Below are 19,471 nucleotides of genomic sequence, written 5' to 3' on the forward strand. Positions count from 1 at the left end.
TAGGGAGCATTAAGCAGAGAGCCGCAGGTGCCTCCAGAAGAAGGGGCAAGGCTGAGCTTCCCTGACTGATTCCACCAAGTGAACAGCTGGAATGGAGAAAGGTTTTGGGCTCTGGTTTTGCCAGACATGCCCGTGGTGTCCTCACAGAGGTCCGTGGAAGAGGACTGAACTGGTGAAAAATAGGGATCCCCAGGATGCCATGGGCACGCCCCTCACCCAGGACCGTGGAAGCTCTCCAGCAGTTGTCAGTCGGTTCTCGTCCTTTAACGGGTGACAGCAGCCTTGCCTGAGGGCAGCCCTGAGCTGGTGCGGTGCTGCAGCCTCACTCCCCGCACACTCCCTGGCTTCGTCAGCATCGGTGCCCACTCACCACAGTTTAGATTCGCCTGGGCCCTTTCACCCATCCTCTGGCTGGGCCTCGCCCACACCTACTGAACTGGGCCCTCCCGACAGGGCTTTGGGAGATTCCCAGGGCAGCTCTGCTGTCAGACCCTTTCAGCACAACTGCAGAGCCAGCAGGGGCCTTCAGATTAGACAGCAGATTGACAGCTAAGGTCAGTGCTTCATTTACAGATGAGACGCCTAGAGCCAGGTGACCACCTGCCGTGTAAGTCCCTTGGGGAGGCTGATGGAAATGGCCTGGGGCAGGCTTGTCCACCCTCAGTGATGGTGTCTCCCAGCTGCTGCGGGAGCCCTTTGGCTGCGGTAAGAGCACTGGTGTCCACTCTGTGAGTCTGGTTGGAAACCAAGGACTCTAGCACCTTGAGTGATCCCATTGATGTGCAAAGTAGCCTCTGCCCCCGTCTTTCTGGTCCCCATCTCCTCTCCAGAGTGAGGATTCTGCTTTCAGCAACAGTTGCGAGGAAGTGGTAGAATTCTTCACGGTCTGTCTCAATCAAAATTCGTGATCACCAGGGCTGGAGAGGAGAGAGGCCAGGGGAGATGCTTCCCACTGATGGGGTTCTGACAGGCTCCGAAGGGCCACACTGGCCTTCAAGAGCCTGGACTTGGGGCTGAGAAAGAGACACCTGAGAGTTAGTAAATGGCGTTTCAGTGAGCAGATGTGTCTGAGTCATACAACCCAACACCCCACTTTTCATTGCAGCCCTGACTGTGGAGATCCACCTTTGCCCTGGCCCTGCAGGCAGTCTCTTATGCAAGCTCTCAACTTCTGCTTCTGTCCCCCTGCCCCACCCTGACTACTTCCCTTTAGTAGTCAAACCTGTCTGCTGCCCTCCCTGCTCTCCAGCTCCTGCCCCTGTTCTCTCCCCTAGAAATGTCCTCCTCTGGTCCCACTGGGTCCCAGTCTGCGCCATCCTCATAGGCCCTGCTCCCATGAAGCCCTGTGTCCCAAGGCAGAAGTCTCCCTGCTCCCCAGCCCTCTCTAGGGCCCCCTCCCCTGCTCCGTCATGTTACTGGTGTGTGACAGGCGGGTGCCTGCTTTCCCCCAGTGTCACTTCCCCCCATTGTTTAGGGACACTGCTCCCTCTGCTTGCTATGTACAGAGAAGGGGGAGCTGGACCTGAGTTCTGAGCAAGTGCCCCTGGCGGAGGCCTCCCCGGCTCAGGTCCAAGGTGGGTGGGTAAGAGACCAGGAGAGGGCGAGGTGGCCCCACCAGCAGGACCAGGTCGGGGCTAGCAATGACAGCCAGCAACCAGTTCAGTTCTGCAGGAAGCGCATGGGAGGGCTTTGCTTTCGTTTTGACAGTAGAGAGTAACCACAGGGCACCAGCCATAATAAGGTGAAGCTAAGGGAGTTCATATCAGCATCTAGGAAATACTGTTTTTTCATTTGGTGGAAGCCATTCTGCCTCCCCAGTCAGTCCTCAGTTCAGAGTGTCCCAAGAGGGGTTGTCCAGGACTCAGATCGGAAGGCATGGCGACGGTCTGGGATGAGGTTGTCAAAGCATTCTGGGATGACAGCCTGGGCCAGGGGTCCTGCATGTGACAGCCAAGTCCCTAACACCGCCCACCCCCACCCCACAACATCTTTGACCTCCAGAGGGTCTGAGGTCTCCCCCCACCAGCAGAACAGCTGTCCTTCCATGGCCCCATGGTCAGTATCTGTATGACCTGTCCCTGCAGCACGGGAGTTTCAACCCTTTAAAAAATCCTCGCCGTTTCTTACTCTGGATGGACTCATCCCTGGGAGATTATACATGCGTCTCAGATCCTGCTGGCCATGCTGGCGGGACCACCCTAGGAGCTGTCACCTTGTGCTTGTGCTCATTATGTCCCCAAGCTGCCTGGTCCCCAGCTCTGCTCGGCCTCGCACAGACCCTGTGGCCTGGGTTCCTGCAGGTGGACGCAGGAGGGGAAAATGGAGGTGGGAGAAGTCTCATTGTGTGGCTGGGGTCTCTTGCAGGCAGGGTGGGCCTTTTCTCATCCTCCATCCTAATTAAATAGTGTACTTAAGTGTTGGTACATTTCTGGAAAATTGCCACAAATAGGGTCCACTTACGATGTCCCCAGTTTTTAAAAAAGAGTCCGCTTCATCTTTTCACGGCTTCTATTGTCTGTGGGTGATACTGGGCATGAAATGCCACAGTAATGCCAGATGTTGGCACTCGTGACCACGAGGGAGGCATCGCTGTCTGACTGGATGTGTTCAGGGAGTTCAGATATGCAGCAGCACGTTTAGGAGTTCTCAAACGGCATGCTCTGCATCTGTTCTGCAAGTGGGAATTGTGTGGTACCCAGAAAGGGGATCACTGTAGTTGACACCCAGTGGTACCCCTGGGGCAAGGGTAAGGGGTCTCCAGAGTCTGGGCGATGGATATACAGGTGGCTGCAGTCTTTACCTGTGTGACGCAGAACTGATCATTGCTTCCACTGATGTTCATTGCCAAAGGGTCCTTTTCCGTGGCTCATGAACAGAGCGTGTGAATCCTGAGCAGTCTGCTGCCACAGAGTTTGTCCCTAAGGGGTTGGGACTGTATCCAGGTTGTTCAGCTGTCAGGTGCCACAATTGATGGCTGTTGGCTACTGGCTGCAAGTTGCGGAAAATATAACAAGGTGTGTTCAGGGGATGTCTTACAGGACAAGCACCAGTCTGCATCTCTGTTCATGGGCAGAGTTTTTTTGTTTCCCCCCTACATGCTTTAGCTCTTTCCCAGGCATCCTCCAGGACAGTGGTATACTGAAGACCCCACATCGCAGGGCCACACTTCCACGCAGGTGGGAGAGCCCGTTGATAGCTGGTTTACTCCTTTCTTGGATGTACTGTTTTCATTTAATAATAGGGGCTTGCTGGGCAGGGCCCACTTTATTCCATGACAGACATGCCAGGGAGGAACAACACAAGGGGAACTAGTCTCTCACTGTCCACGAGTGCCCAGTGTTGAGCCAGTAATGGGCCCTCAAATGGGATAGGCTGAGCCACAACTGTCAGGCAACTGCTAATCAAAACACCAGGCGTCCTCTTTGCTGAGTGTCAGCTTCCTACTGCCCCAGGCTCCACGCTGCGTAATTCTCAGTCCCCCACACTTGTCATCAGAAAGTGTCTTAGGACAAACTGGCCTGAGCAGGAGGCAGCCTGTGCAGCTTGCGGGTTGCTTTCTTTAAGCACTTCTGCGCCCACAGCTCTTCCATTGATGTGCAGTGAGCTCCTTCCTCGTCCACCCTTGTCTTCTAAACTTCTCTACTGCCGCCATGTGACTGGGCCGGGGCGCCTGGAGAGCTCCTGTTGCGCAGTTGCTCCCATGTCACTGTCCAACCATGGCCTTTCCCCAACAGCATCACCCCTCCCAGTAAGAAGAGGTTCTCATCCTAAAACCTCCCTTTCCTGGCTGTGCAAACTGTCCTTCACAGAGAACAACACAGATTAGTTTCAGGGACATGGTAGGGTCGGTGTTGGTGGAAGCCACATCTTTGTACCCTAAAAAGGACAGGCTGGAGCCCCGGCCTTGCCTGGAGAGGAGCCGTCAGATATCTGGTCAGAAAGAGGCAGGGCCATAGCCTCATGGAGTGTGGCTATTTTCCCTGTTAAGACAGCCTTCTGACTGGAGTTACAGATCCCACATACACTGATGGCTTCTGCCTCAGAAACACAATTTCTCCACTGTATGATGGATAGCAGTTTGAGGATTCTTTTTTTTTTCTTCTTCCTTTTCAATGTGTGGTAGACAGAGAAATTGTCCTCGGAAGATGTCTATTACCTAATCCCTGAAGCTGTAACTGTCACATCACTTTTGTCGATGTGATTAAGTTGAGGACCTTGTGAAGGGGAGCTGATCCTGGATTTTCTGGGTGGGTCCAGTCTAAGCACAAGGGTCCTTAAAAGTTGAAGGGAGAGATGGGAGAGTATCAAAAGGAGATAACGACCGTGGAGGAATGACCCAGGAGATGCAGGGTTGGAGCACAAGACTGTAAGAGCCTCCAGAAGCTGGAAAAGGCAAAGAAATGGATTCTGTCCTGGAGCTTCCAGGAAGAAACACAGCCCAGGAAGAGCCGTGTCAGACTTCTTACCTACAGAAATGAGAGTGCATTTGTGTTGTTTTAAAGCCACCAAATTTATGATCATTTGCTCTCATGGCAATAGAAAGCACATACACTGCTTCTATAATTCTCTTTGTTACTGTAATTGTTGAGGTTTCATCCTTCCCACCCTGGGCTGATGCAGAGACTCCCTCCAACTTCCTCACATCCTGAACGTTCCTGTCCCTCCAGATGGTGGGCAGTGTGAGCTCAGGGCAGACTCCACCTGTCCCATCTCTATCTCTTATGCTGACTGGCTCTGAATTGCAGGAATTTCTTCCGTCTGATGCGCTTCTGTGTCTCTCTAATCTTGTGTGTCCTGTAACTGACCTCTGGGTGGCCCAGATCCCACAGGATTCCCAGGCTTCCAGGAAACTACGATTCTGTTCCCTCCTTGCTTATGACATCTTCAGCTTATAAATTGGCCTGTCATCATATAGGGCCTCCCCAAAGTTGGGGCTTTGGGCCCCAAAATCTCTTCAGTCTTTCACTTTAGGCACTTCTGTTCAATAGACCTGACTCACTCAGTACAGATAGCAAACCACACACCCTCCAGTTCTCTCTCTTTAAGAAAAGGGACGGTGTAGCTTCCTTCACAAACCACAAAAAACAAACACCAGATAAACTGAATAGTTAAAAGGTAAAAATAAAACTCTAAATATATTAGAAGAAGAAATAGGGGAATAAGTCCCCGTATTAGTGTGTGAAAAGCCATTTTATTTAGGGATGAGCATTAACTTCTATTGATGCTGCTTAAAGGTTTTTGGGACCAAATTAAAATATTAATAGTAGACCACCTGGTAGATTGTACCAACTATCAGTGTTTTGGCTAGAAAATTCATTCAAGAACTGAAGGGTAAAATGAAGTTTTTGTTCCTGTAAATAGATAATAGGTAAATAGATAATAGGGATAATAGATAATAGGAATAATAGATTTAATTTTGAAAAGTGGAATATCCAAGATAACTTTGAAGTTTCAAGAACTGTTGACTGATCATAGCTGTGCCCCTGGTATACTAGAGAACATAGGAGAAAAACCCTCTGCTAACTGAGAAAGAGGTGAAATTATAAATCTGGTTTGGAATCACTATCTCTATAAAAATGGTGATTTTTTTCATGTGTCTGCTATCTATCAGACATCTTATTTGAGAACCGTAAGATCAATCTTTGAAATGTTTATTGACTCCAGGGCCTGTTTTACTCCTTAAATAGGCCCTAAAATAAACCCTGCAAGGTATTCTCATCAGTACTCAGCAGAATATTGATGTAGCACTTGGGTGGCAAGGATGCAGCCTAGTAGTCCTGCACTGGAGGCCAAGAAGAAAAAGGTCTGCATGATCACCGTGGTGCTGTGATAGACAGGGAAGGAGGTGACTCAGACACTGCAGGACACCAGCATGCTTGAACTTGGCTTCACCGAAGGTGTCAGGTAGATTCCTGACTGGGGAATCCACAGCAGTGCTTCCCAGGGCCAAGGATCCCATGCATTCCAGGACACAGTAGAAAGCAGTGACGGAGCCCTTAGTGCATCCAGCGATAATGTGTGTAGACGCTGAGTGTGTGTTCACTTCAGTGAAAAAAGGAGAGAGTCCCAACCTGATTCTAGATTCTGACTTGGGATCAAGGCTTGATGGGAGGGACAGAGTCAGTGATCCGGATATAAACCACTGTCTTATTCTTTTCCCTTTATCTTGAAAGCCAAAACCACAGTCATGATTTTTGCCTTAACAGTATAGAAATAACCACAGTAAACACAAATGTAAATGTCATTTGCTGGGCCATGCAGGTGCCTGTGTTGGGAGGGCTGATGGAGAGTAAGAACAGAGGAAACCCAGGAAGAGGAAGGTAAGTGGGATGTAGCTGAGAGTCAGTTGCTGGCCTTGATGATTGAGTGTCTCAGTGCTTCACAGAGACCCTGAGGAGCACAGCTGTGAGAACAGAATAGCATAGAGTGATGCTGTCCAGAGCCATCCTTAGTGGTCTTGAGAGTCCAGGAAGGTCACTTTCCTTGGGAGGCAGTGGTCTTGAGAGTTTGAGAACTGATAATCAGTGTATTGGTGCGTATCTAAAGAGGAGAGAAAAGATGTACTGTGTCTCCAGTTCAGGGACTCCTACTGATACCCAAGGAAAATAGTCCCCTTTGGGAACTTTGAACATCCTGTTCACCTTGATGCACACTCAGACAATAGCAATGAAATTTACAAGTTTCTGTTGATGCTGTCTAAAACTTTTTTGAACAAAATGAAAATTTCTGTCACTTTTTTCCCTTGTGTAAGGGAGCTATTTTGGTTCCTTCCACAGGGAAACTATTATAGCATCTTAGATGTATAAATATAATATCTTCAGGTTCTCTCCCAGATTACAATGTTTCTCCAACTGTAGGTTGAGTAATTTATTCTCAGGAAATATGATTTTTACTGAGTATTAGATAAGTTTAAGGAATGACTACTGGTTTTGTTAGGTGTGATAGTTTTATACTAGTTATGTGGGAAAATGTCATATTTTCAGAGAAAATTTCAGAGAAACCTAAAGAGTGAAATGTCAATGTATCTAATTTATTTTCAAAAACATTTGCAGAACAGTTATAGGTAAAGCTTACATGGCAAAATGCCAGCATTTGTTAAATTTTGATCACATATATATGCATATTCATTATACGTTAAATCTGAAAATGCTTATAACATAAAGATCAGAAGAGGAAAGAAAAAAAGCCTCATCTGGGGAAAATTCTCCTAAGTTACAAAACATAATTAAGTTTAATTTTAGTGGAAAATTGTTAATTCATTCCAGAGCCCCAAATTTAAGCACTAAGTTAAAATAACACAAAATTCCTTTAAAGTCGGCACAGAAGACTTCCCTAGAGGTCCAGTGGTTAAGACTCTGCTTTCAAGGCAGGGGGTGCAAGTTCGATCCCTGGTCAGGGAACTAAGATCCCTTATGCCATGTGGTGTGACCAAAGAGAGGGGGAAAAAAGCACGTACAGTTATTCCAGTTTTTAGTGTTATCTATTGTAATCTGACATACTAAAATTGGCTCATTTTGTTAATTTATCTCATGTTTGTCTACCTACACTGCTTCAGGTTCTTTGTGCCTCTTACATATTATATACCTAAAATTTGTATAAATTATGCACTTGACTATCAGTGTATGTTACTTGAGTCTTTCATCCAAGAATCAATCAGAAAGCACAGGATAGAATTTAAAAGTCTACAGAAATAATGTCAGTGAAGCACCAAGATCGCCACCATAGGAAACCAGCAAGCCAGGAGTAAATCAATGAGACATGATACTGATTCTCCCATCCCCCTAGGTCCTCAGTGCAGCTCCTTTAAGGAGTAAGATTCTTGGGGCAGAGGCCAGAGATCTTTATTTCCCCCCGAGAAATCAAAGGCCATACATGTCTCTTCAAGTATGCTGGGGAAACTCAGAGAAGGGAAGGACTCAGGGCTCTGCTTCATGGCTCACGGCTCTGTTGGATACAGACACCTGTCTCCATCGTGTCAGGGCCACAGGTGACTAGTACCTTGGGGTTGTCATAAGAGACCTTTGAGTGCTTGACCACCGGCAGCTCCTGTAGCCCTGACAACTGCTGTGTGTGTGTGTGCATGCTAAGTTGTTTCAGTTGTGTCAACTTGTTGTGATGCTCTGAACTTTGGTCAGCGAGTCTCCCTTGTCCATGGGATTCTCCAGGCAAGAATACTGGAGTGGGTTGCCATGCCTTCCTCCAGGGGATCTTCCTGACCCAGGGATCAAACCCATGCCTCTTAAGTCTCTTGCATTGCTGGCAGGTCCTTTACCAGTCGGGCCACCTGGGAAGCCCCTGACAATTGTTGAGATCTCTTCAAAATAAGGTTACCATTGTTTGCTCAGACTCACTATGTATGTGGACCCTGAGGGCACTTTTCCATCCAATGGGAATCATCCAGTTAGGAAAGGTGATGTGAAAACTTGTCCTTGATTTCAGCTGAAGTGATCAATGCCCCTTGATCACTGCCACCACCTTGGCTCTGGAAGGTGTTCAGGGCAGCCTCAGCTCGCCGGCTGGGGTGTTACAGATGATAGAACCTCCCTAGAGTCAGACTGAAGCGTGATCCTAATACACACTGTGTACCTGGATAAATGCCTTGGGCCAAGAGGAAAGGTCAGCATAGAGGCTTAAGGAGAAAGCCCCTTGGCTTTCTAAAGTACACATCATCAGGGTTGATGGGATTTGTTTGGCTGATGGGTCCTGAACCCTGGGGGATGAGGTTGAATCAGTTCTGTCAGAGGGTTTCATCCTGAAACTTGAGGTCTTGTTCAGTCAGCTATATACCTGCTGTATGAGTCCAACAAAATACATTTGGCTGGCCTGTCAGTGAGATGTATTCAGATCAGGAATCAATTTTTCTAAACGCTTTGCAGGATTCTTTCCAAAAAACTGTACTATCTCTCATACATGGATTTTACTTCCTTTGGTTTGTTCTCTGCCTCTTTTTACCCTTCCCTCTTCTTGTCCCAAGTCCTCACTAGACTCCAGAGCTGTCCTCCAAGGGAGCCTTCTGGGGGTAGAAGGATCTGAATTGGGCCGCTGTCATGAACAAGGAACAGGGACCACCTATCGCTAAAGCCACTCAGGGCTTATATATACAATTATCTTTAACAGGAAGAAAGTACCAGCCAAGAAGCCACAGGGCACACCCAGAGGTGGGCCCAGGCCTGGCACAACTGGACTGGACCCATGTGAGAAAGTTCTAGGAGCACCACGCCGCTGTAATGCCCTTCATTTTTTAGGCTGAATGGAACCAATTGAACAGTTATGAAATAATGAAATCTTCCTGGTTAGGAAGTACCCTTGTAAAAAGGAGAAGCCTCTGAAGCTTAGCCACTGACATCAGCCTGTTTTATGTGAACCAATTCAGACAAGCTGAGTGAGTTCTCTGCTGAAAGGGGGAGGAAATAGGCCTGAGGTGACAACCGTTCAGCCTCCTCGACCCTACTGTGAATGGGGTGTTGTTGAGGAGTTTCTTATAGAGCAATGTGCTTGTGTGAACACTCCATTCATTCATCCAACAGGTAAGTTGTATGTCTCATAACCTATTACGAGTGTTGTTCCAGACCCTAGGGCTGTACTGGATGCCAAGGCAGGCAAGGTTTCCGCTTTCACATTCAGCCTCAGAGCCCCCTGAGGTGGGCCCTCGGTCTTCCTGGCCCCAACTTATCTTACCCTTTCCCCACAGCCAGACCATGTAGCTGGAACCTTCCTTTCCTGGTCTTCTCCCACTGTGTCTCTCAAGTTCTCCCAGAGCTGGTCTTCAACCTGGTAGATGCATTATCCTGGCGACCTTTCCACAGATTAGAGAAAAGGAAGCAGTGTCTGCTCATTTCCAAAGAGCAACATCTAGGACTGTTCAGATCTCTGAGAGGACACAAGCCAAAGGGACAGAATGGCCTGGGAGCTGAGCTTCGGGGCCTGATTCATCCCTTAAGTCTCTTTCTTGACCTCAAACAAACTAATCCTATGTCATACAGGTATTATTTTCAAGCACTATGCAAGATTCCATAAACATGTTTTTTCCTAGAGGAGAACTCCAATGGAACTTTAAAAATGATAAGTCGCATCCACATAGGTGAACATGACAAGTTGATTTTATGATCAGTCCTAAAAGAAGAATTTCATCCTACTTGTATTCACATGCATCACAAAAAACTAAACTAAAACATACCAATCAATAAAAATCTCTTCGGGACCTGTTCAGCCTGGGGATAGGTTAGGGCCCCACCCAGTCAGCAATGCTGGGTTATTTCCAAAGAGAGACATCCTTTTTTAATTCTCAGAGATGTGACAAGATGTTCCACCTGCCAGCACACCCATAAAATCTATCCCCCTAGAGATGGGATCTCCAAATCCAAGACCTCTTCTTCCCATTCATCACCTCCTTGACTGTGAATTCATCATTCTCTCTGATGGGTCATAGCCTTGTGCTGGAGACCAGCATGGAACTAGCCAAGACTTCTGCCGAGTATCCCCCATTTGGGAGACCAGGTAGACACTGAAACAGAAGGTCCTAAGATACCCATTTTTACAGATATCTGAAAAGTGTCCTGAGGAGGTAGTGCTCCCGAATATCTGAGCAGTGGCCTGGAAATAGAATTCTTTCTCTCTGTCTCACACTCTATTTAAAAAGTACCACTTCCATCAAGCTTCCTGAGGGACCTACAGCTCACCAACCCAACTCCCTTGCACCCATCCTAAGTGAACCATCGCTCATGGAAAGGGGGCAGCACTTCCCAAAGAAGGTGTCCTTGGGGGCAGTGGGTAGCTCTGACCTTCTCTTATAAATTAGGCAGTATAAAGATGATAACTTTTAATTGTGTTAAAGTTACTGTCACCTTTGAACTAGGGTGTAATGGTCTCATTCTAAACCTTATGAACTTAAGAACCTTGTGAATTTTGAAGGTAGAACTGGCAGGATTTGTGAGTAGTTTAGATGGACGGCTTGAGAGAGAAGAGCCAGGGTGACTAGATTTTAATCTGAGTAACAGGGTGACTGGGGCACTATTTATGGAGATAATGTGATTAGGGGTGGTGGAATATGGGAGTGGGAGAGGAGAAACTTTCCGGGAAAATCTTAGAAGAAAGAATACTTTGATCTTGAGCATTTAAATGTGGGAACAGCCTTTAACAGCACTGACTTGAAGCCTATTTATAACTCTAGAAATTACCATTCTTAGAAGTTTAGCAATCTATTCAGTTGCTTTACACCTCCATTTGTATCACCTATTTGCCTACCATAACTTACGATATGTCAGGCACTGTAGTTTACTTAAGAAGAAAGTAATTTTTAATTGTATTATTATAAAGATGAGGAAACTGAAGCTCATAAATAACTAAGGTCATCTAGCTAGAATTATATACAGTAGAACTCTCTTTCTGTACATTTAATATATTATACAGAAAGTTAGCCCAACACGAATGATCAGGTGCTTTGTGGCTTCAGAACAAACAGCACCAGCTCCCTGGGCCCTGTGGAATACATGCTGCCCTGTCCGGTAACTTCTGATCACTAATTCCTTTATCCAGTGTATGCAGAGTGCTTACTTGCTGAGCCAAGAGAATCTACGAGAGATGTCTTTGAAAAATCCTTGGAATCTTGTTGGAGTATATTTATGGTGACCACATTTCTTCACCAAAAATGGTGACACAGGAGCAGATATTGGCAACACATTTGAAATCGGGACTGCTCTGGAGGACCCACGGTATTTAGGCTGCCCTTGAGATAGAACTGGGAGAGGTTTGTTTGCAGAATTTAGTCCATGAGTTGAGTGGACTCTGGGTGTTCTCCCAGTAAGCAACCTAGCACCAAACTTCTGAGACTGACTCTTTCCCTTATAGAAGTATAACTTGGCATTCTAGACCACTGTGCACATCTGGGGCCTCAGGTCCCAGCAGGCTTCACGGCTGATGTGGGAGGCCAGGTCTCTGCAGGACAGCCCCACTCCCTGATCCAGACTCTGAAATCTCCTTCAAATGTATATATATTTATATATATTTTTGACCGCACTGGGTTTTCGCTGCTGGGCTTGGGCTTTCTCTAGTTCTGGCGAATGGCGGCTACTCTTTGTTGTGGTGCTCAGGCTTCTCCTTGCGGTGGCTTCCCTTGTTGCGGAACACGGGCTCTAGAACAGGCCCAGTAGTTGTGGCACAAAGGATTAGTTGCTCCGCTGCATGTGGGATCCTCCCAGACTGGGGATAGAAACTGTGTCCCCTGCGTTGGCAGGTGGATTCTTAACCACTGGACCACCAGGGAACTCCTGAAATCTCCTTTAATTCATATTGTTTGTAACTTTGTGAATAAGGGAAATGTGTAGGCAGCTTTGAAAAGGGAATTTATTATACGGATGCGTCAGTACCTCATGGAGCCCAAGTTAGGTAAGCAGTCGGACCCTGGGAAGGATGAGAACTGGGAATGGAAGGCCGCCGAGAACCCTGGAGGACACTTTTTTTACCCCTATGTTTTTCTCCAGGCATCTGCTTCCCTCTTATTTCCAAGCGGCTAGCCTTCTCCGCTTTACAGTCTGAGGCCATGGTGGCCCCTGGAGCTCTCAGATTTCCATGGTATTCATTCAGATGCTCAGAAGGAAATGGATTCTTCCTTGATCCACCCCACCTCACCCTGGGGAAATGTCTGCTGGGTCTGCACCATGCTCTTTTCTGAACCCAAGTCAGGACAGAGCTCTGCGGTATAAGCCTGGCTGCTGTAGGAACCACAGATTTGGAAAGGAAAGCCAGAAAGGAACTTCTCTGAGTTTAGCTCTGAGCAGATGCTGCTCAGAACAGCTAAGGGTGGGAATGTGACCACAGATCTATTGAGGTCCTGTGGGTGTTTGCCATTTGGTCATGGTCCCCTTGGATCTATGGGGACAAATTATTTTCTGCTTATTACACTTTCCACTTTTTATTTGAGGAAACTGCTCCTTCCCCATTCCATGCAAGCCTGGTGGGATACAGTATTTGTTCCTTCTTGACTAGCTTATTCCACTTAGCCCAATGTCCTCAGGGTTTATCCATGTTGTACCATGCGTCAGACCTTCCTTCCTATTTAAAGCTCCACAGTGTTCCATTATATGGCTATGCCTTATTTTGCTTATCCGTTCATTCCTTGATGGATACTTGGGTTGCTTCTACGTTTTGGCTACTGTGGATAATGCTGCTATGGACATAAGCGTATAAACACCACCTCAAGATCCTGCTTTCAATTCTTTTGAGTATATATGCAGTAGAATTGCTGGCCCGTGTGATAATTCTTCATTTAATGTTTTGAGGAACTGATACACTGTTTTTCACAATTGTACTATTTTTACATCCCCACTAACAGACAGGATTTCAATTTCTCCACATCCTCCCCAATACTAATTTTTTGTTTTTTGGATAGGTGTGAGGGTGGGTGTGAGGTAGTATCTTATTGTAATTTTGATTTGCGTCTCCCTAATGATTTAAGGATGTTGAGCATATTTTCATGGGCTCATTGGCCACTTGCATATTTTCTTCAGAGATTTCTGTTGAATTTCCACTTAAATATAGCTACTCAACTACATTACCCATTTTTGAATTAGGTAGTTTGTGTTTTGTTGTTGAGTTCTAGTTCTTCATATGTTCTGGCCGTGAAACCCTTGTCAGAGATATGATTTGTATATATTTTCACCCATTCCATGGGTTGCCTTTTCACTCTATTGATTGTGTCCTTTTATGTACAGAAGTTTTTAATGTTGATGTAGTCCAACTGATATATTTTTTCGTCATCATATCCAAGTCAAATTAAGAAATTATTGTCAAATTCAATGTCATAAAGTTACCCCTATGTTTTCTTCTAAGAGTTTTATAGTTTTGGCCCTTATATTTAGGTCTTTGATCCATTCTGAGTTTATTTTTGTAAATGGTATAATAAGTGTCCAACTTCATTCTTTTCCATGTCAATATTCAGTTTTCCCAGCACCATTTGCTGAAATGATTATCCTTTCCCTAGTGAATGGTTTTGCCACCCTTGTTGAAAATCATCCGACCACATATGCAAGAGTTTATTTTTTGGCTCTCTGTGTTAATTCATTGGCCTATGTGTCTGTCTTTATGCCAGTACCACATTGTTTTGATTACTTTAGCTTTGTAGAAAGTTTTGAAATCAGCAACTATGAGACCTCCAACTTTCTTCTTTTTCAAGATTGTTTTTGGTTATTTGGAGTTCGTTGAATTTTGAATTTTACAGCAGATTTTTCCTATTACTGTAAAAATCACCGTTGAGATTTTGATGAGATTGCATTGAATCTATAGATTGCTTTGGATAATACTGACATCTTAACTATATTAATTTTTCCAGTCCATAAACATGAGATGTCTTTTCATTTGTTTGTATCTTTTAAATTTCTTTCAGCAATATTTTGTACTTTTAAGTGTACAGAACTTTTTGCCTCTTTAGTTAATTTAATTCCTAAGTATATTATTCTTTTTGATGCTATCACAAGTAGAATTGTTTTCGTAATCTTTTTCACATAGTTCATTTTTGGTGTATTAGAAATATCACTGATTTTTGAGTATATTTTATATTCTTCAGCTTTTCTGAATTCACTTATTATTAGTTCTGACAGTTTATTTTGTATTTGTGTGTAATATTTAGGGTTATGCTGATATAAGATCATGTCATATAAGAACAAAGATAAACCTTCTTTTTTCTTTTTCTTGGCTAGTTGCTCTCACTAGATGTCTAGTAGTATGTTGAATAGAAGTGGTGAAAGTGGGCATCCTCTCCTCTTGGGACTCCAGTGATACAAATTTTATATCTTTTGCTATTGTCCCATAGGTCCTGATACTCTGCTACTTTTTTTTTTTTTTTTTTTTTGAGAAACCTATATTCAGGACTTCCCTGGTAATCCAATGGTTAAGGCAGGGGGAGTGGGTTCAACCCTGGTTGAGGAACGAAGATCCCACAAGCCATGTGGCACTGCCAAAAAAAATAAAAATAAAAAAAATAAAACTGTTTTCTCTTTCTTATTCAAATTAAATAATTTTATCAACTATCTGAAACTTCACCGATCCTTTTCTCTATATTTTCCTTTCTATGCTTGAGCTCATCCAGTGTTATTTTTGTTGTTTGTTTGCCTTGGTTGTGAAAGCTTTCATTTCTAAAAGTTCCATTTGGTTCTTCTACATATCTATTGTTCCTTTGCTGATAGTTTTTTACTTTTTCCATTTGCCTAAAGAGCTCTTGTAATTGCTTGTTGAAGTGTTTATGTAACCGTTTTAAAATCCTTGTCAGATAATTTCAACCTCTATGTCATCTCAGTACTAAGTGTCTGTTGATTATCTTTTCCCATTTGAGTTGAGATTTTCTTGGCTTTTGGTATGAGTAATTTTGGACTGTATCCTGGACATTTTGAGTACAAGGTTAGGAGACTCTGTTTTTCATATAACTATTTTAATAGGCAGTCAATCTATTTATGTTAAGAATGCATGTCCTGGCCCACTTTTGTGGGCTGTGTTTTAAATATCAATTACTTTTCAAAGCCTTTGCAGTGCTTTTGTGGTCTGTTGCTTGTGTGCTACCCAGAGGTCAATTTGAAACCTATGCCATTCCATGCTGTAGTTCAGTTATCAAAGTTTTTGCTGTTTGATCCTGATCAGTTTGATAAATGTGCTGTGTCCAGGACTTCATACACAGATTGAAAGCATCCCCCTCTGCTATGGACTGCAGTGTCCTCCCTATCCCTGAAATCCTACTCCTTCCCAATTTCATATCCTGAAGCCCTAACCCTTCATAAAGACAGGTATTTAGAAACGAGGCCTTTGGGGGGTTATTAGGTTTAGATAAGGTCATGCAGGTGGGGCCCTCATGGTGGGATTAGTGTCCTTGTAAGAAGAGACACCGGGCTTTCCTGGTGGCTCGGTGATAAAGAACCTGCCTGCCAATGCAGGAGACACAGGTTCGATCCTTGGGTTGGGAAGATCTCCTGGAGAAACAAATGGCAACCCAATCCAGTATTCTTGCCTGGGAAATCCCATGGACAGATGAACCTGGCAGGCCACAGTCCACGGAGTCACAAAGAGTCAGACACGACTTAGCTACTAAACAACAAGAAGAGACACCTGAGAGCTTGTTCTCTCCCTCCCTCTCTCGCTCCCTTTCTCTCTCCTTATGCCATGTGAGGACATGGTGAGAAGTGGCCATGTATAAGAGAGCAAAGAGCTGTCATCAGAAACTAACCATGCTGCCACTTTGATCTTGGACTTCAAGCCTCTAGTACTGTGGGAAAAGGCACTCATGCTTCTCTCCCCATCTCTTTCCCTGCAGTCGCTGCTGCCAGGGTACATGTGGTCTTTCTTGCCTCTTGAGAGGCATCTGCAGAAGCTCTTGGCTTTCCTTCCCAGCTTTGTCCTGCCGTCTTTCTGTGCAAAGTAATCCTCCTGAACCATGTCCATTGTGGCACTCCTCTGGCCAACACCCTTCAGTGGCTGGCCCTTGGGAAAAGCTCAGATGCTCAGCCAGCAAGGCCCTGCATGCTGATTTCTTCAGATTCAGCTCTTGCTACATTTTCTTCTCACTTCCATTCTAGCTTAGCTAAATGTATTCCCTCAAGACACCCAAGACCTGAGTCCTGAATTTCGCCTTCACTGGATCATGCTCAGCTGGGCTTAACTAGTCTGTTCTTAAGAAGCCTTCTTTCAGCCAGAATGGGTCCCCATATCAGATGGGCACCTTTGCTGCTGTGGCTCCCAGTGTTATTTAGTTTTTCACACTTATTACCTTGGCTTTTCTGCTATCTTCTTCCCTAGACTTGTAGCCTCCAGAGCCATCACTTCTGTTTTTGTTTTTTTGTTTTTTTCTACTGTATTTATAGCACAGTGCTGAGCATATGATGAGTCAGAAAATCCACAACAAATTTTCACCTGCATTTTCTGCCTCACTTGATTGCATTTACATTCCAGCAGCAGCACTTTGCAGTTTGTGATGGTAGGCCTTTGCTTCTAAGAGCCTCTCAGACAGAGCCTGCAGGTTCTGTCTTTTCTTCTCCTTCTTTTTACCTTCTATTTCCTTCTTAGGGGTTTCCCTGGTGGCTCAGACAATAAAGAATGTACCTGCAAGGCAGTAGACCCAGGTTCAATCCCTGGGTCAGGAAGATCCCCTGGAGAAGGGAATGGTACCCACTCCAGTATTATTGCTTGGAGAATTCCATGTACAGAGGAGCCTGGTGGGCTATAGTCCATGGAGTTACAAAGAGACATGACTAAGTGACTAACACTTTCACTTTCCCTCTTATATCCAACAAAAATTCCTCTTTCATCAGAATGCTCTCAACGATCCCAACTGAGATTCGTGGTTTATTCATTGAGTTGAATCCCAAGTTGAATGAGAGACCATAACAGGGAGAAGGGCTCTGAGCCCTGATTCCTGGATCATATAAGTGAATCTGAGGAAGTGCTCCCCTAACTCTTCCTGCTTCCCAGTGAGATGGTGATTCCCATCTGGGCCCTCTGGGGATGTTAATGGAAGCACTTTGTGGTATATCAGGGCGTTTAGAGGACTGGAACACCTCACTTTCTCTGTTCCGAATTGCCTTGCCTTGTTCTCTGTGTCTCCTGGTAGCACTGCTGCTTGAATATGTAAGACTTTGCAGGTGCTAGCTACCTACAACCATCAAGTACTTTACAACATACATCTATCTCTCTGCTCCTTTGCCCTGTTTGGGAAGTGCACCAGGCCTAGTTATAATTTTCACTCTAAGAAGCAGCAACCCTGTAAGGGGATCTGAGAGATAGTGGGGCAGTGACAATGATATTTCAAAGTCCAGAATCTATGTGACACACTTTGTTGGGGTGGCAAGATACACCTTAGCTGCCAGCATGCGGAGATTTAAAGCAAGAAAATGAAGAGCACATGGGACTTCCCTAGTGGTCCAGTGATTAAGACGTCTCACTTGTCGGGGGCGTGGGTTTGATCCTAGTCAGGAGAACTGAGATCCTGCATGCCTGAATGGCCAAAACAAGGAGCACACATGCCAGCAATGGCATGGCAACCACGTTATATTAAAATTATCCTAATCTTATTGAGTGGTTCTATGTGAACGTGTTTTTGAATAAGCCAATTAAATTCATGTGAAGAAAACATAGTATTACATCAATTAATTTATGAACCTTGTACTAATGACTATTTACAACATTTTTATTGCTGCAGATAGGTGCATTTCTCTTATTAAAAGAAAACAAGAGAAAGGATTACATGATCTGTTTCTTAGGAGAGATGTAGAGCAACAGTACTGTGCAAATGTTTAAAGTCTTGGGTTGGCCAAAAGTTCATTTGAGTTTTTCCTTAAGATGTTATCAAAAAGCCTGAGTGAACTTTTTGGTCAACCCAGTATGACTGTAAAAATCATCACCCCCCACCTCGTGTGCTTAGAATTTCAATATTGGGATTTCAAAATTAGAAGATAATAATATGGAAATAAAGCAAGCTACATAGAGCTTTGATATTAGATAATTCCATCTTTAGAGGTACTGGGAATAATATTCTGGCTCCCGTGAAGAGAGGACTGTCTTGGCTAATAATTCCCACTCAGCACTGGAGAAGGCTCCACAGGTAAACCCCTCACAGGTGGGGGAAACAATAGTATGGGATATGTATGGTGTAGCAAAGGGACTAAGGAATTTGCACTGGCTTGTCCTGGCAGAATAACCTCAGTGCTTTGTATCCTCTTGTGTCAATGCAGCTCTTGGCCAACTTTAGCCTGCTTTTCTGTCTCATCTGGATTGTTGCGTAGTCTCAGCTTTGTTTCCACTTTCTGCTTCCATTCTTCCCTGAGCCTGAAAATAGAAACAAAATATACAAATGGAGCATTCCTCTCCATGACTTTTGGTTCAGGGAAGCTCTTTTCCCTTTTATTCTGAAGGTGTTTTAAGTATGCTTGTGTGTGCTTTTGTGTGTTTGGGCTTTAAAAGGTATGCAGAGGGCTTGCAAATTTAAATATATACATATTTGAAATCTCATTTCTATTTGAGCCCTCGTGGCTCGGATGGTAAAGCATCTGCCTACAATGTGGGAGACCCGGGTTCGATCCCTGGGTTGGGAAGATACCCTGGAGAAGGAAATGGCAACCCATTCCAGTACTTTTGCCTGGAAAATCCCATGGACAGAGGAGTCTGGTAGGCTATAGTCCATGGGGTCACAAAGAGTCGGACATGACTGAACGACTTCACTTTCTTTCTTTCTTTCTATTTGAATACTATTTTAGTCTTAATTTCTAAAATTTCCTTTGAAAGTGCAATATCTTTAAAGTTTAAGAGGAGGGAAAAGCCCTGCCAATCTAGAACTGTTTACCCAGCAAAGCTATCTTTCAAAAACCAGAGGTGAGATAAAATTGTATTCATATGATTGCAAGGTTCTTACCCTCTACAGGAAATGATGTATCACTTGAAGGTAGACTGTGATAAGTATATAAATCCTAAAGCAACCGCTAGAATAACACACAGAGAT

The 19,471-nt window shown here is 44.8% G+C and overlaps 1 protein-coding gene across 1 annotated transcript in view; it reads right to left on the minus strand.

Moving 5' to 3' along the window:
- Window positions 1–7,608: 7,608 nt before the first annotated feature.
- Window positions 7,609–19,471, minus strand: part of FAM240A (family with sequence similarity 240 member A) — a 36,038-nt gene continuing 24,175 nt past the window's right edge. Inside the window, exon 3 of the mRNA XM_027957903.3 lies at window positions 7,609–18,801. Within this exon, the coding sequence (XP_027813704.2) occupies window positions 18,699–18,801 (103 nt within the window). The 3' untranslated portion in view covers window positions 7,609–18,698. The remainder of the gene's footprint in view (window positions 18,802–19,471) is intronic.

The sequence above is a fragment of the Ovis aries genome, chromosome 19, assembly GCF_016772045.2.
Source record: "Ovis aries strain OAR_USU_Benz2616 breed Rambouillet chromosome 19, ARS-UI_Ramb_v3.0, whole genome shotgun sequence".
NCBI lineage: Eukaryota > Metazoa > Chordata > Mammalia > Artiodactyla > Bovidae > Ovis > Ovis aries.